Source organism: Taudactylus pleione, unplaced genomic scaffold (assembly GCF_031769625.1).
Source record: "Taudactylus pleione unplaced genomic scaffold, aTauple2 ptg000198l, whole genome shotgun sequence".
NCBI classification, from domain to species: Eukaryota; Metazoa; Chordata; class Amphibia; order Anura; family Myobatrachidae; genus Taudactylus; species Taudactylus pleione.
The window spans coordinates 18,364,673-18,383,070 of NW_028284600.1; the positions used below are offsets into that span (position 1 = coordinate 18,364,673).

The 18,398-nt window shown below is 43.5% G+C and overlaps 1 protein-coding gene across 2 annotated transcripts in view; it reads right to left on the reverse strand.

The window, feature by feature from the left end:
- Positions 1-18,398, reverse strand: part of ADGRA1 (adhesion G protein-coupled receptor A1) — a 1,066,191-nt gene that overhangs the window by 82,708 nt on the left and 965,085 nt on the right. For both annotated transcript variants that reach the window (XM_088476934.1, XM_088476933.1), the window contains one exon: positions 5,535-5,680. In XM_088476934.1, coding sequence (XP_088333060.1) covers positions 5,535-5,680 — 146 coding nt within the window. The remainder of the gene's footprint in view (positions 1-5,534; positions 5,681-18,398) is intronic.

Sequence of the window (18,398 nt, forward strand, 5' to 3'; positions counted from 1 at the left end):
TCGGGGGAGAAAGAAATTCTATTGCATTATGCACCATTCCCTTCCCCCCCCTTTTCTTCATACACTGAATCCCATTAGGGATTATGTTCACTTCGCCTAACCTTCTGATTTGCATTGGAGGTGTGGCTCCTGTGCTTTCCTCCAACCGGCATCTGGAGGAGGGCCCCAACCCCTTTAAATACAGACACTATGTTACCAACATATTATCCTTGAAAAAGGCCGCCTTAGCCGGCCGAAACGCGTTGGAGACACCCAGGCAGTAACTACACATCAACCGCCACCCCAGACTGTGTGGAATCCGGGAGATAAGAAGAACAACACGCCGCACTCCTGCCGCCACCAGCCTTCCGGACTGTGCCCAGAGGGACCCCGGATCCAAGCGGTGTGAGTAGCCTCGCCCCCCGGTAAGAGATCTCCGCCGTGCACAAACCTGACCTGCGGCCGCTCCACCGGTTTGCCGCCGTGGACTTTACCCTCTGCTGCGGTGACTAGGTGGTGTCGCAGGTTAGCAGGACCAGGTCAGCACCAGACACCGGAGGGCGCCGTCGGCCACAGCACAGGTAGCGGGGACTTACATCCCGGCCGCCGTGCTGTCCCTAGACTGTCAGCGCCTGGACCTTAGATCCGGTTTGACGAGGCTCTCCCCGCTGAGTTCTGGGGAACCCTGACCAGAATCTGGTCGGCAGTGAAGCGGGCTGTGTGCGGGTCACGGTTACTGCAGAACCGTGACCAGTGTTGGCACCATCACACCCCTGTTCAAACTTACCGGTCGCCACTCATTGACTGTATTGAAAGAAGATTTAAGTTTGTACAGATCCTGGGATTACATGCGCATCCAAGACTTTCTGGTACATTTCCAGTGACATTTATCCATCCCCCACTGCACCTACTCCGTGACATTTCTAATATCCCCTATGCCCCATTGGTACTCATTTGCACCTATTGTGTGGTATCTCTTTGCTACCACAAAGTTAATTTTCTGTCTTATGCATTTTTTGTGTATGCTTATTTGTTAATAGTATACCCACTTTATTTATGGGATTAAAACATAATTGATTTATGCTTACCTGCTTGCTTGCTACATGTTATAGTTTGTATACTGTGGCATTCAATTTAGACTATACTCCTGCTTACGAGTTGTTAGCCAGAGGGGTTTGTTGTTTTTTTTTTTTTGTTTGTTTTTTTGTGATTGTTTTCTTTTTTTTTTGCCTACCATATGCACATGCACCTAGCTAGATCATTAGACTTTGCAGGTTTGAGCGCTTACTGCATGAACATCTTTATGTTTGATTTTTTGCTATATATCATTTATAGGTTAAGTGGTTACCTAGGCAGTAAGCTGCTCCCATTTGTAACTCTTGGTACAGAATACTAGAGCGCACCTACCGACTTCTATTATCCTATCGGGGCCAAACTCCAGAATGCTTCGCATTCCTGAGCTTACTAGAGTTTCACAGCTTTGCAGCCCCTATTTGGGAAAAATGCTCGGGACCTACAAAAATTTGGGAGATCCTCAGTATTTGTGGGTATCCCCCGAACAGGTGTTTTTGGGGAATATCCCGGAATTATTATTTGATAAATAGGCCCAGTAGAATTAGACACAATGGTATTTATTGCCTCAAAATAAACTTTTCCTGTTTAAGTCTCACCAGCACCTAAGCTGAATTGGCTTTTCAGGAATTTGTACCGAACATTGTGATCTATACATAGGGGAGGCATAGTAATACCTTTGACTTTACAATCTCTTTATTTTTGGGTTAATAATAACTTTGCCACAGCTAGAGATCTGAATATGAGCACCATTTATCAGCTGCTACCTTATACACCCTAACTGCCATGACTGCTGCCTATGACAAGTATCATACAGTACATCTACATCATACATTGAGTTTATGAGGCAGCAACTCACAATCTTAAAGTCTGGTGGCACTCCAGCTAAGGGCTGCATTTTAAGGATGTAATTTTAAGTATGCAGAGTTATAACTGGAGTTTCCCCCACTATCTTAACTCAAAAATGCCACAATGTCCCCTCTGGATCTGCACCTGGCTATGCGGCACCGCAAATACTGTTTTCTTACAGGTTTTTTTTAAAGGATGTGTGACCACGCCTCTTTATATTAAGCCACACCCCCATGAATTACCAGGGCTCAGCCAGAATCTCTGCGGTATCACGGACTCTCTCTTCTACCATCCCTTCCCTGCCCCCCTGCTACCCAAGCCCACTTACACAGTGCCTCCACCTACCTCTACCTACTGTACTTCCCCCTCCCCCTTGTAATTGCCCACTACATAGGCCACTTTTGTGAATTATGCATCCTGCCCCCTGTAATCCTTGTAATGCACCCAAGGTGGCTGCTTCATCTGGTACTTTTAGGGCAGGATGAACAAGTTGAACTATTTACTGTATGCAGTGTGTACTATTAGTCATTTTCATTTTACCCTTGTATGTCATTTCCATGTATTTATTTTCTTGCACATTGTAAGCTATGTAGTGCGCCCAAGATGGCTGCCTCGCCTGGTACTCTCTTGTGTAGGATGAGCAATGCATGTGTCTGATGATATTGCAAAGATCTCACCAAGTATTTTATCTCCACCATTATGGACATGATTCAGAGGTGGGTAGAGTGTCCATGTTTGCGCAGTTGAGCGATTATTTGCTATGGCACATGCGCAAAAAGTCAGAGAAATGCGCACCAGTGAGTGTATGCAAAGACAGCTGTTGCGAATAGAGTCGCTTGTAATAGAGTTGGCGGCACACAACCATGGGCGTTCCCGGGAGGTGTCTGGGAATGCAAAAAATTTCCATCTTATGGGCATGGCATGGGGGTGTCACGTGTATGTCAGTGAACGTGGCGGCGTTCTCAAATGCAGAGCTGCAGCCACAGAAGCCATGTTTAGAGAAAATTCAGAAGGAGGCACAGCACCAGCCATAGGATGTCGTAAGTGTCAATGCTGCACTGATGGTGGAATTGCACGGTGCATGGACATTGAAGTGGGCGTTTCAGGGCTTGCAATGACTGGTGCTAGAAAATACAGGGGGAGGCTGAGACCAGCATATTACCACAGCTGCAAATCCTAAATAAACTGCAGCCGCACATGCACTAGCGCATGCACTAGAATATATATAATATATATATTTATATATTGATGGTCAGAATCCCGCAAGCGACATCCTGACGGTCAAAATCCTGATGGATTTTGGTAAGTATTTTAACCCTTCCCTTAACAAAAACCCACCCCTCCCGCAACCTATCCCTAACCCTCCCCTCCTGCAGTCTAACCCTAACACTCTCCCCAGTGCCTAAACCTAACCCTAATACTTACCATCGGGATGCCGCTCTTGGTATTGTGACCATCGGCTATATTTTTATTATACATTCACACACCTAGATTCTGTTCCAAGGTTTTGACTCAGTGGGTATATTTAAATGATAATTGTGTTACACTCCGCTAGTACATTATAATGTGTGCCTTTATATAATATTCTGTGCAGGGTTTAATAAACTATGGGGCATATTCAATTAGCCGCAAGGTTTGCTCCATGGCTGCCACGCCGGACCTATTCAATTAGCGGGGATTCCTCGCGCGCGGGTCCCTGAGAACCCCATGCGCGAGTCCTTGCAGTCGGACTTTACCTCGCAGCTCATGGAGGTGTGAGGTAAATCCACCAAATTTGGCTCGCGAGCGGGTGAGTCCCGATTTTTCGGCACAGGAAAAAGGCTTTTTTATTGAATAGCTTTACCTTGCGCCACGGGGATTTTGGCTGGCAATTAGTTGCAGGGTGAGTGTATGTAATGGGTGTAATTTCATTTACTTTTTGTATTTAAACATCAAAGAGTTCTTCGATTAAAAATAAAAATAATCACCTGTGTGTTAATACAATACAGCAATGGCATTAAAAAACATGCTCTCCAAAATGATGAAGCCACAAAATATGTGCATTAAATCCAGAAGATTTAGAATATTAAAAACATGTTCTTCACAAGCCTTGTGTGCTCATCCTGTCTCTTTCCCCCACTTACTGCTACCTGAGCCTGTATCCATTCACCTTTTGTCTGATCTTCTAGTTCCTGCACACTGTAGTTTTTAAACACCTGAAATCTCCTCTCTATATCCCACTCTCTCTGTTCTTAGAAATGGCACCATGCAAGCTACAGTATAAAGCTGCCTCTGCGCATAGTACTGCATTTTATGACGTTAGTAAACCAAGATTTTCACACCGATATTCTCTTTATTCTCTGCGTGAGAGATGTTGGGATTTTTTTTCCACACTGCAACGAGGAAAGCAGTCTCCATGGCTACAGAGATAAATTGCTCTTGATGCACAAGAAAAGCTCAAGCCTATGACCTTTGAAGTGGGATGTCCCTCCTGGCGGTTATGGCAACGTGCTAGAGGCAAGAACTATTAAATAATTTTCTCCATAAACAAACTTGTTCTGTCAATCTAGAAAGCATGACGGCACATTTTTAATTCACTATTTTCCATTGAATGTTTTAGCTTATACAGTGCTAGTTATTTTCAGCACTCAAATGAAACACTGTTCATACTGGTAAGATATCTCCAAACATCCAAACATGTAGGTTACACAACGCCATTATATTCTATAGTCAGAAGTGTTGTAAATACAAAGCTGGATGCTCAACTCTGACATACTGTATACAGATGATGCAGGACGATCCGCTGTGATACGTTAGACTTATACTACCCTATATTTTAAGCATGGTTATTAGATTTATCATTAATATATGTTTTGTCTACTTCTCTAAGCCGACTGTTTGCTTTGTCTGTGTGAAAGAGGAGGGTACTTCTAAATCAAAAGTGTACAGGTTAATGATACGTAGTGGAAATAAAAGTTGAGGGTGTATTTAGAAATTAAGGGGGAGATTTATGAAATCTTGGAGAGAGAAAAAGGAGAGCAGTTACTCATAGCAACCAATCAAGTTCTTTAGCACAGCCTGTAACATGACAGAAGCTGAGTGGTTGCTACGAGCAACTTCTCCACTTTTATATCTCTTTGAAATCTTTTAGAAATCTCCCCCTAAGGATGTGTAGCTGGTCATATGGAGCAATGCAACGGAACATTTTGAAGACATTGGGGTCTATGTACTAAGTCTTGGGGAGATATAAAGTACTAACTAATCAGCTCCTAACTGTCATTTTCAAATAAGGCCTGTAAAGTGACAGGAGCTGATTGGTTGGTACTTTATCTCCAACCCCTTTAAATTTCTCCAAGGCTTAGTACATAGACTCCATTATACGAGATGCCTACCAATGTGATTTGGGGGTTTACCAGGAAGAGGCAAGGAAGTTGGGCTTTACCAATACAACTCATGCAAAGAAAACTTCTATAAGGTCACAACGGTTGAGGTTGGGATTTTAACCAGAGTCTCCAGCAGGTCAGTGTCATTGTGATTACTGTCAGAGTTAAACATTTCCTCATCTTTTTAAATCTAGCAGAACAGGAGTTCAGTGACGGCAAAGGACAAAGCAAAGTAATGAATGACATGCACACCGTACGTAAGAATACACATACCTGAGCATTGGCTGCTTTGGGAATGGAGGCTGGTCACCATTCTGGTTTTGCTGAGGTTTTCTAGCAACTTGCTTGTAAATATTCCTAGCAGTCACCCCAATCCACAACACTGTACACAGACTGGAGTAATGCAAGACAATGCCAACCTAGAGCACAGGGAAGGAAACAGATGGCTAAATAAAAAAATGAAGCAGTAATAAAAATACTTATCATTTAAAATTTTTTATTTACAGCTCCTTTCTCTCATTAGCAAACAAGTACTTTACATTTGCATTTTAAAACACAAGATACAGTACAAAATAAATGTAAGTATTGATAAACGTGATGCAGTTCAAATCCCGACATGCGGAATGCTGGCGCCGGGATTCCGATACCAGTCAGGATCCCGATGCTGGCATCCCGACAGTAAGTAGTGGTGTTAGGGGGAGGGTTAGGATTAGGTGTTAGGCACTAGGGGAGGGGGTTAGACACTTGGGGGGAGGGTTAGGGTTGGGCATTGGAGGGAGGGTTAGGTTTAGGCACTAGGGGGGAGGTTAGGTTTAGGGTGCGGGGAGGGCGGGTAAGGGGTAGAGGTAGGGTTAGTATTCTTACCGACAGGTGTGTGTATCCTAACCCTGTAAGGATGCCGGCATCGGGATTCTGACCGCCATGATCCCGAGCGCCAGCATCCCGTACCCAACCCTAATAAACTACAGAAGAGAGAGCTAGACATTTGGGTTGTATTTTCTTTTTTTTAAAAACTAAAGGGATATCGATGAATTATGTGAGCAAATAAGTAAGTCTTAAGTCTGTTTTTGAAGTTTTCTACAGTGGAGGCCGCGAGAACTGTGCGAGGAGGCGAGTTCCATAGATTTGGAGCCGCAAATCTAAAAACTCAATCACCAAATGAATGAATGAAGATTCTAGGTACTACCAATAGCACTGTAATGCGGAATCCTACTAACCTAAGGTACTCTGAGGGTCCCTATGGTTCTCCTATCTCCAACTGACCCTGGTAGTGGTGCTGTAATTCCCTTCCTCGGTGTATTTACCATTCATAAAGCAAAGGTGTTAGAGTGGGATTGAAAAAATCCCACCCTAATAAGAAATAAGAGTATTACTGGACCTTTGAAGCCAGGAGGATACACTAGGCTGGAGGAAACATCAGCTATGTAGAATTATGAATTAGAATGAAACCTTTTAATACAGAAAACGTGAGATGGTCCGGTAACAAAGGGAATCCAGAAATGGCCCATGCTGTATCTCAGAACTTAGCTAGGCTTGATATATTAAACTCATTTAAAAGTCCATTGTCTGTCTCACACTGACCATTGTACTGAATATATATATTTTTAACTTTCATTTTATGCAAAACAAATTGTGACTATAATCCTCTCTTTTGTAAATGAAAAAGAATGCAGAATAAATTGGACTATATAAGTAGAAAGTTAGTCATGTATATGCTTCCAAATATATTCATCAATGCAATATGTGGCTACACATGAAAATTTTAAATTATGTTTATCAAGACTGAAAATAATAAAATCTACCAAAATAGCTACTAATTGAAAACTAAAATGTTAATTGTTAGATTTTGACAAAGCCCATTTAAAAAGTAAATCTGTCCTGATAGTACATGTTCTTTGTTATGCCTGATACTAAAATCTGTTTTAGAATGGTGATTTTATAGAATGCCTAGCCAAATAGTTGGGTTTTCCTCACCAAGCTCATACAAATGACCCCTTATCATATTTTGTATGTGACAAGTATTATTGGATACCTTTTAGTTACTACATAGTAGATATTACATATTTGATATTAGATTTTTTTTTACAGTTATACTACATTGTATACACAATTTGTTCTACGCAACATCTCTGTGTGTCTATACTTCTACATTTAAATTTCTTTGCCTGGATATCTGTTTATTACATGGAAATTGTAATGGAATCAATAAAGGAACACATTTAAGTGAGTACTCGGAAGACTATTTTCTTACTTGGATTTGAGAGTTTGTGTGCTTGTGTTACCATCTTCTATGTGTCTTCATGTTTGATGCCTTTTTGCAACCAACAGACTCACAAGCAGGGCCCTCCACCCCTTGCTCCCCTCCCTATCTCTTACTTCAGTGCACTCCCAATTACAGTATGCGACTCTGATCCTGTCTATCCGCCCTCCCAGAGCACTGGGTCATTGAGTACTAGGGGTAAATTTACTAAAGTGACAGATTTTAGAAGTGGAGGTGTTGCCCATAGCAACCAATCAAATTCTAGCTATTATCTTCTAGAAGGTGCTAGTGAAATGTTAAGTAGAATCTGATTGGTTGCTATGGGCAACATCTCCACTTCTAAAAACTCTCACTTTTGTAAATATACCCCCTATTGTGTTTAAAAGGTTACATAGCTGCCCAAATATTGCACTGTATAATTAATTCCCTTGTACATTTCTGTTTGTACCTTTTTAGATTGAATTATTTGTGTTTATTTTCCCTGTATGGCGCCATGGTCACTTGGAGATGTCATATAAATAAAAGACGATATTAATAATGGCCATTTATTATCTTCCCTGTTTCATGTATATTTTAAAAGAATGCACATCAAGAAATGGGCATTGGGCAGTGACATCATACTGTACAGTGGTGACGCAGGTGTTTGGGACGGAGCAGAGCAGGAGGTGGGGTTGGAGGGACGAGATCAGCAGCAGGCGGGGCGGAGGGGGGAATCAAATTTAGGTCACTTTACTAGTGCTTTATGGCTCACTATTATTTCCAAAATATACAATGTAAACTATTTGTGCTTCTTATGTATAACATGTTTGACAGTGCAGGATGGGGTGTGTTGTACACAAATGGTAGCTTTCATTCGACTTCGGGGCTCACACTAATACCGCTTTTATACCTAAATTCCGGGTCTGACCAGGAGGTTGTAACAGGGTTCCAAATGGGATCAGACCCGGAATTTAGCCTGCACCGACCCGGGATCGGTGCCCAAGTCGGTGCCGTTCACACCGGAGCTGGGTCTGCAGTGACCCGGATCTTCTGGCATGGAAGTGGACACTTGGAGATGATGTCATCTCCAAGCGCCACTGAAGCCAGGTCATCGTGAACCGAATTGCGCCGTTTACACTGCAGGGTTTCATGGGTCAGTCCTGTGTTAAACCCTGCAAGTTACCTGGGTTGGATTGTCGGGTCACTCGACCCGGGAATCCAACCCTGTCCCCTTTTACACCAAGGAGTTACCTGGGTTAACCCTGCAATAACCCGGGTTTTAGCTCTGGTGTAAAAGGGGTATTACTCATGTGCAGGGCCGTAACTAGGGTGGTGCGGCCTGTGCCATGGCGCAGGGCAGGGGGCACTGTTTGGGCTTGTCAATTTTCCTGTTTATTATCATTCTCACTTGTAGCTTCCTCTTCTTTTATCCCCATCATCCCCTTACCACCCCTATCTCCATGGCCGTTCTCCATGAGGCCATGGTCCTTTTTCAGGTGCACTATGTTATGGTCCTATTTAAAATATGAGGAGGGGGGGCGCCAATGCTCTCTCTGGCACAGGGCACCAAAAAGTCTAGGTACGGCTCTGCTAAGGTGTATATTTTTATAGTCATCGACTAAATGTATGGAGTAGTGTCTCTTCATTGTAGATTCCTGGGAACAAAACCATGCAAACGATGATTTTCTGAATAGCTGAAGTATCGGTTGTACTGTAGCTGTTCTAACCATGATCTGTTTTAATGACTTTTATGAATGCTATTAATGTAAAAATCAAAATACCAGTTCTGACAGGATGTTAACATTTGTGTTCAGAGAATAATGCTTAGCTATTGCCAAGGAAACTGCAATTAGAGTTTTAACCAAACCACAAAATGCCTTTATGTGGGCAACTGGCTTTATAAAACAAGCAAAAAGATTAAATAATGCTATGCTGTTGTGACAAGTTAATTGTTGTATTACATGGAAATAAAGGGCCATAGGCAATGTAACATTACCTAAAATACACTGTGGGTATTGTCAAATAATTCAATTTAAAAAAAGAGATGTTTTGCAAAACATGTTGCATTCCATTGCTCTACAGCCAGGACGTTATTGCAGGTTTTCTTGCAGCTAAATACAAATCAGAAACCTGTCGGGCAACTCAGAAAATGTGTTTATAGCCTGTGACTTTTTCTCGAGACTTTTGCAAGTGATCCAGATGCATACTGTACTTGCCATCTCTCCCTAACTTAGTGGTGATCTCCTAGACTCAATGAAGAGACTAGCAATCTACCTGAGGTTGGTGAGGGTGGGCGCAATGCATTTATGATGTTATCACACACCACCCTCCACCCTGGCATTGAAGAATGAGAATGTTTGCTACACGAAAATGGCTGCTGCTCAGTGTCAATTCTACGTTTAGAATTTAGATGCACCTGGTGCGGGCGGTGTGTCTGGAAAAAGGGGTGTAGTCTTGTGATAAGGGGAGTGGCATCACATATGGCTGAACCCCGGTTTAAATCTCTCCGGGGGTCCGGGAGGTGCGGGCTGCCCCCGTGGACCACTGTACTTATAGTGCCGGCTCCCTTACTGTGACAGGAGCCGAGTGCTGCATGTAATTTTACAATGCAGCACCCGGCTGCTGTCACTGAAGGGGGGGTCTGCACTTTGGTGTCAACCTTGGCGGATGACACCCGGGTGCAGCCCGCAACCCCATTGTGAAGCCACTGCTGCCGCTCTCCAGCACACTGATGTCTACATGAGTGGCTGTGGTATCCCATTGTCTGATCTACCTCAGTTAGATCAACAATACATACATCGACCACCGTACTTCGACTCCATCGAGGTCGACAGGTTCTATAGGTCGACAAATAATAATAATAGCACATCCCCCGCCGCAGCTTTCAACCATGGCACTACAGGTTCCAGCCAGCCCTTACATCCCTGCTAGCGCTCCTGGTAATGCAAGCCCCAACATCTACCCTGCAGCCCTTGTCCCTAATTGCAGGGCACCCCATGCTCTGCATTGCACCCCTTCATCAACCCCCCCTCCCTGTTCTCCCCACTATTCCTGGCGCCTGGACATGGAGGCATCTTCACCTCGGCAATAACAAGCCGTCTAGCTTAAGATGCTGCCCTCTAGCTTACCCCCGAATAGCCCTGCTAAAGGTATTTGGGGTTTTTAAATGGTCTCAATAGGAGCAATTTAGTTTCTTTGGGAGAGTGGTGAAGAATAGCATTTAGCAACTTTTTTTGGCCAAAAGTATTCTCATCAAATTTGAGGTACATGAAAATGGGTGCAAGCACAGTTCAAAATCACTAAAATCAAGCTTTGAAGTGCACCAAAAAATGCACCTTCAGCAAGCACCTGCAATAAAAAAACCTCCCCCATACTTGCAGACCCCCCTTGCCCAAGGCTATTTCGCTAGTTTTTGAAGTTGTACCCCCACTATGAAATTTTTTTCGACCACTTTTTCAAAGTGCTTTTTTGGAGTGTCCGTACCTCTTCACCCCAAAACCCCAATTCTGCACTTTTTGCAGAATTGGGGTTTTGGGGTGCAGAGGTACGGAAATCACTCTGTACCCTTTGTACACCCCCCTTGACGCAAACTGTGTAAAAAACGCTAAAAAACCCCACAAAGGACACCTCAAAAAAGCACTTTGAAAACGTGGGCAAAAAAAAATTCAAAGTGGGGGTACAACTTCAAAAACTAGCGAAATAGCCTTGGGGGGGTCTGCAAGTATGGGGGAGGTGTTTTGTTGATTGCAGGTGTTTGCTGAAGGTGCGCTTTTTTGCGCATTTTAAAGCTTGATTTTAGCGATTTTTAAATATGCTTGCTTCAATTTTCATGTACCCCAAATTTGATGGGACTACTTATTTTTCCAAAAAAGCCAGTGTTAAATACTATTCTTCACCACTTGCTCAGTGACGCTAAATAGCACTTATTGAGACCATTTAAATACCCGAATACCTTTAGCAGGGTTATTCTGGGGTACCCATAGTGAACCCCATGTCAGAGCATCTGTAGGGGGGTGTCAGGCTTATTTCCCCAAAAAAGACAGGACTTTTTGCCAATTTCGTTTTCGCCGGGTCCCGTTTTCGCTGATTTGGAATTGAATACGGGGATATGCTGGGATGAGTGCTATACTTTATCACAGCCAAAACCTCAGATGACGGCAAAAAGTCCGGACATGGACTTTTGCTTCAAATTGAATATGGCCCTTAGTATGCTGAAATACATATGTATATATTGTCTGTGCTCACTAATGAGGGAATATACCCAGTAAATATGGTAGAGTTGAGCATAAGTCTGTCACCGGCTATAGATTACAGTATAATATTGTTCATCATTTTTCATTAAGATTTATATTTCGCTCTTTTGCAAAAGTAATAGAAATTACTTCTTGCTTTTTAATACAATTTTTAGCTCTACACTATATTTTACATGTATATATAATAAAAGTTAAGTTTTAAATAGTCAATCCCCTTTCAAGTGTGCCCCCATACAGAGTCTTTTTTTTCTTTTCTTTCTGTTTTGTATATAATCCTGACTTGTGCAAGAAAATAAGTTTGAGTAAACAGTGTTATATTCAGGGCAGCACAGTCAGTGTAATGGTTAGCATTACTGCCTTATAGCACTGAAGTCGTGGGTTCAATTCCCACTAAGGCCCTAACTGTGTGGAGTTTGTATATTCTCTCTGTGCTTGTGTGGTTTTCCCCCACGTACTCCGGTTTCCTCCCACACTCCAAAAATATACTGGTAGGTTAATTGGGTCCCAACAAAATTAACCCTAGTGTGTATGTGTGTGTGCATGTGATAGGGAACATAGATTGTAAGCTCCACTGGGGCAGGGACTGATGTGAATGGCCAAATATTCTCTGTAAATCACTGCAGAATATGTGTGTGTTGTATAAATAACTTGTAATAAATAAATAAAATATTCATCTTGTTTGAATTACTAGAGAATATTGAGCTGACTTAAAGAGCACTTTGGAACTGAATTATTGTTTCTGTGCAGTGTTGAAGATAATTGGGATATATTGCAAGTGGAACTGTGTTTATTGTGCCTTGTCACTGGAAAACCAATGATATTTCTCTCTGGAATTATGAAAGAACAGCATTAGATGCTAAGCTTATTGCTATCACCAATTGTGGATTACAAATACATGTATGTTATAGGCCAGTGATCGTATTCCAAAGACAAAACTTTGTGTGCACTTAAAAGTAAAATACTGAATAGATTTCAGTTTTTTGCTCAATCTGCTGAGTAATAATCTGTTTTGCTATTACTGTATATCCATGTTTTGCAAAGGTTAATGTGTGTAAAAAGTATAGTATATAGAGACAACCTAGAAATTGCCCTTTTCCTAGTTATAGCCAAAATGGTGCTACAGCAGCAAAGATAAATACTCTTATTGGAAAGAGTTATTGACCATTGTCTATTCACTGCTATATTGCTAACCACTGTGTTGAAATTGCTACTGTGTATTCCTTTTTGTGCTGCAATCTCCTGTTATATGTATGGTGATCCTTAATTTCATACAGTGACCTGCTCTAGATCTACATCCTCCTAATAAATCTACTTGATCACTTTGCCAAGGTCATCGCATTATGTAATTTTACTGTGTGTATGGGACTAGCCTCTCTGCTACAGTCTAAGGTGGATAGGGCTAAGGATAAGTCACTGCCAAAGGAGAAGGAAGATCCACTGGAGCTGCCATCTCAGCTGAAATGTCCCATCTATATCTAACATATCTGTGCCCACTACAACACCCAGGGTACCACATATGTCCCGGGGAGCGGGAATGGTAGTGTATGTCCTCGTGGAGGGGGTAGGGGTAGGTTGGGTAATATTTGACCCAGGGGGATGGGTTAGCTTATGTTCACACCACTTGCTTGAGCCTGCACATCCCTACATTCTACTTTATAGGTAAACGTATACCAAAATGATTTCTGCATAATATCCCTCCTCTTCGCTACTAATGGAGATGTAAGAATCCCATCCTAGGGTTTCCCAAAGTTCAGGAGAAGCTATCTAGACTACAACCCCAACTCTGCCTGCCCCATGACAAACAAGGAGAATTTATACCAAATCAGTACTAAACTCATTTGTAACGCAGGCACTGAACTAGCAGAACTACAACTCTGTCCTGTCAGTGTTAGAAACTAACAGAGCACAGTTTCCACCATGCTACTTGCGAGGAGGGCGAATGTTAGCTAAAAATTAAGTTTAGGTGGAACTTTAAATGTTCTCTGAACATAGGGAAGCAGCATTGCACAGCGTATCAAAAATAAAGCTGCTCGAAATACTTATAGAGGGCGATTCAATTGTTTTTTAAGCCGTGATAATTAATGAGCGCCCAGTTTTGCTATTCAATTATCAAGTGGCGCTCATTAATTATCGCCCTCTTCGCTCCGTATGAGACCAGGTTTTGCCGTGTAAAACGGCTAAACCCATCTAAAATTCCGGTTAGGAAGCGCTAACTGCGGTTAGCGCGTCCTAACCAGGGGGTTTCTCACACATTTCTGCTCGCACCCTCCTGAGTGCATGCAGAAATGCCGGCGCCGACGGCTATCGCACCCTGACAGAGCAACAATTGAATTGCTGTTAGGTATCTTAAAAAAAAAGCCGCAGGCAAAACATCTGAATCGCCCCCATAGTGTCTCCCCCCACCCAAAATATATTTTTTATTGTTTGTATAATTCTCTTACGCAAATTGTTCATGTTATTTCTTTTTTTTTTTTTTTTTTTTTTTTTAAGAGCCCATTCCACCAACCTCCCCTAATGCAGGAGACAAATTATTGTGTATTTTTAGTGTGTTTGATGAAGTGAAAGAGGATAAAGTGACAAGTTGAGGTTGTGTTTTACCTACAGCGAGGAGATGACCTAAACTAAATGCGTTGTGTCAACTTAGTTTTGCAATAAATTTTTTAGCTGTATAAAGGATTCGAAGGTTAAAAAAAAAAACAATAGATGGTCTAATGTGTTAAATTAACCGAGACCAGCACAGAGAGAGTTTCTGACAACATTGTAAGTTGCGTAACACACCCAGAACGTGTCAGAAGATGGAAGCTTGTGGAATTTTTAAAGAACAAATAATTGGAGATAGTCAGTGGTATAGTAACTAGTTATAACTCCTGGAATGAGCACCCCCTCCCCAAATTACAAGACAGTATGCTTTCATTAGTAGTTCCACTTGTTTATATCAAACTCCAGACAACTTCAAATATGCCCTGTGACATGCTTGGACTTGTAGTTCTACATCAGCAGGCAGAAAGTGTTTGGAGTTTTAGGGCCTGATTCAGACCCACTCGCAAGTGGCTGTCCGCTCGCAAGTGGGTCGATGTTCTGGACTGAGCATGCGCACGACGGAGGGAGCTCCGTCATGCGCATTTGCCAGACGCGACGAGCGAAGGAAAGTCCTTCGCTCGTTGTGTCTGATCAAAGGGGGCGTACTGTCGATGTTGATTGACAGCACGCCCCCTTTGGTAGGCGTGCCGGGGGCGTGCCTCCCTGACGGGGGCGTTCCCACGGGAACGCCTCCCGTCAGAAGCCGGCCCACTGACATCACTAGTGATGTCAGTGGGAGTGATTTTGGCTCTGATAGAGCCAAAATCACTCCTGAGCTTGTGGTTGAAAACCTCAACCGCAGGCTCCGGCTCGCAGTTTCGATGGTCGCGATGGTCACGACCATCGCGGCCATCAAACTGCACGCTCGTATAGCCTGTGGGTGGTGTCCAGGAGGACGCTCCATTTTCATGGAGGGCGGCCCTCATTCAGAGCGTGCGCTCTGCTCAGAGCGTACGGCTCTGAATGAGGGCCTTAGTTTCTTAATAGTTAGTGCTCTTGTTGCAAGTATGCCCGATGATTGTCCCTTTCACATGGACATTGCTGCATTGGTTGTACAGATTGAAAATTGCCTAGAGACCCACCCTGCTAGCTCTCTGCAAAGACTGGGATAACCAATACAGTACACTCGCCACCGATGGATCTGATAAGTCCTTACCTAGCTATGCAAATATGGGCTGAATAGTAACAGATATCTACACCTCTTCCAAAATCACAGGCAACAATACGGTAAGTCACATCAGACTCAGTGAGTGGAATGACCCCACAACATACATGCCTACCCTCCCGGTTTTCGCGGGAGGCTCACGATTTTTCGGGTAACCCCCCGCACCCCTAAAAGGGTAGACATTTCTCCCGCGTTCTGCCCACTTCCTAGTAAAGTGGGCAGAATGAGGAAAATGTCCGTGCCGATCACGGGTCTCCATGTAGGGGGCGGGGCCTAATGACGCATTTCTACATGAATCACGTCACTTGGCACTGCCCCCTATGTAAATTCTAGTCAATCGCTGGAAATTTTACCGTGAGGGAGCGGGGCTTAATGATGCAAATGTCAGGTCACGCCCCTGTCGCCACCCTCCCGATTCTCTTACCTGGGCTTCTCCCAGGAAGCGATATTACATGGTAGGCACGTATGCCCCACAGTGAGTCCTTTACCTGGAGCACATGCACCTCCTGCTGTGCTCATGCTAAACCCCAGTAGAAGCAGCCTGTCAGGGATTTAGATACCTCCCAACATTTCAATGTTGGAAGAAGGGACAGGTGAAAAGGGGGTATGGCCTAAGTAAAAAGGGGTGGAGCCTATTGAAAATGGGGTGTACCTCGCAGCTTCTCCAGTTTTAGTCACTTTGGGGGCGTGCCCAGCACTCTCCAAGATGGCACGGCATCTGTTCTCCTCCTGCACACCCACTGCTCTGCTATGCAGAGCAGCGATATGTGCTCTCCCCAACTCCCCCCCCCCCCCAACCGCGGGACACTGCGGCCCGCGGGCGGGACAGCGGGACAGTCCCAGAAAAACGGGACTGTCCCGCTGAATGCGGGACAGTTGGGAGGTATGGAGCTATTTATTTGCATGTGGTGTGTGTGTGTGTATGTTTATGTTGGACGGAGTGCGCTCCTGTGCTGCCACCCTCCAGTATCCTGTAGGTGGAGCTGAGCCAGCAGTTACTAGGACCAGGTGCGGCTCAGACAGGAGGAGTCTGACATCTGACCTGTGCTACTGCACATGCGCTGTGTCTTTACTCCACAGGGTCCATGAGGACAGGACGGACTCCAGAGGCTCCCACCAGAATACATGCCCGTGCAGCCAGTATCAATAACTGCAGGTATCCTATACAACCACCAATACACAGGGAACTTTGGGGCTATCAACCGCCGGTGCATTCACCTAGCTCACGCCAGGCACACTACAATGCCCAGCATTACCCTAAACTCCAGGCTGCTATATTCCACAGAGATTGCCTACTGCTGTTATGGTGCATACACACGGTCAGATTTTTCTTCAGAGCTGAACGATAACGATTTTAAAATCGTTCATATCTGAAGGAAAATCTGACATGTGTGCAAAGATGAACGATGAACGATGCGCGCTCCCGTTTGTCAGATAATGATATCTGACATCTGATGTGTATGCAGTCAGTTTTGGGTGATTTCCATTCATTTTAATACAGTCAAAAATCATTCAATCGTTGGCATATCGTTCATCTGACATATCTGACCGTGTGTATGCACCATTACACCTGTGATATCGTGTGTCTTATGTTACTTGCTCTTCTGCCAGATTACAGTATATCTAAGGAACTGGTTCAGCATAGCATGTGTGTACTAATTGCCACCAGTACCAACAGCTGTGCTACACAGCATATACCATCAGCATACTGGCCAATACAAGAGTATCCATATCTGTAGGACTACTGCACCAAGCACAATCCACTTCACATATTTGTGACAGCACACTGATATATCTCTGCTGTCACCCTACACACTGCTAATAGTTTATGCCTGTTTTTTTTGTTGGTGTTGTTTTTTTAAGGAAGCTCTCATTTGTGAATCAGATTGGTACTATCTGTTTCAGATCAAGTCTAGTCAAATTGAGTTGAATCAAGTCGATATAGGTACAGATGAAATTGCATTTTTTTTTTCTTTTTGCTTCCTTTATGTAGGATTTTCTAATGATATGATAATATTTGCATTTGCTGTGAGCACAGCTGTCTAGGACAGTAGCACAATCCTTATTCTGGGAAAGTAATGGAAACTTTACACTAGGCCACTCAGTCATAAATAATTCCTACTTACACTAATACATTTGGTATAACAAGTGTGTGTGTAAAGGGTTCCTAAGTGCCAGGTTTAAACCTCATATTTACTGGCTATTGTTCAAAATACAAAGTAAATTCTAATAGTCTGTAAATATTGTGGCAAGATCAGGGTAAGGGTGCCATCTTCTGAGTAGTGGTACACCAGTCCAGGACCATGGTATAAGTAACCACAGCTAGTTTTATTAGCAGCACCAGTGCTATATGTGCTCTCCCCAAGGAGGGAGAGGATAGGTGGGCAGAGCTGTGGCTAATATGGGTGGAGCTACAGTGGGCGTGGGACATCAATTGGTGTATAAACCATTTTTTTTTTTTTAATTGTCAAAGTTTGGGCTATGAGAGTGGGCGTAATTATTATATGTCAATCATATAATTTATAAAACTATACAGAGATATATGAGAGAAAACTGCTGTAAATTCACACATACACAGAAAACTAAAATCCTTATTAAATATATGGGGAAAGCCGGGGGGTCAGGGAAAGACCTGGGTAGGTAAGGAGGAAAGGGGGGGGGGGGATCAGAGGCACATCTATGTAGAGAGGTGACAGAGGCACATGGGAAACCTTTTTGCAGGCTCTGACTCAGGGCCCTGACTCCTGATAGCCATGTCTGTCCAGATTCCCCAGCATATTAGCTGCCTCCAAACTGCCTGCCCTGACTTCGAGTCCGACACCCACACGAACACTGGGTCTCATTCAGACCCGCTCGCGAGTGCTGTACGCTCGCAAGCGGGTCGATGTTACCCAAATGCG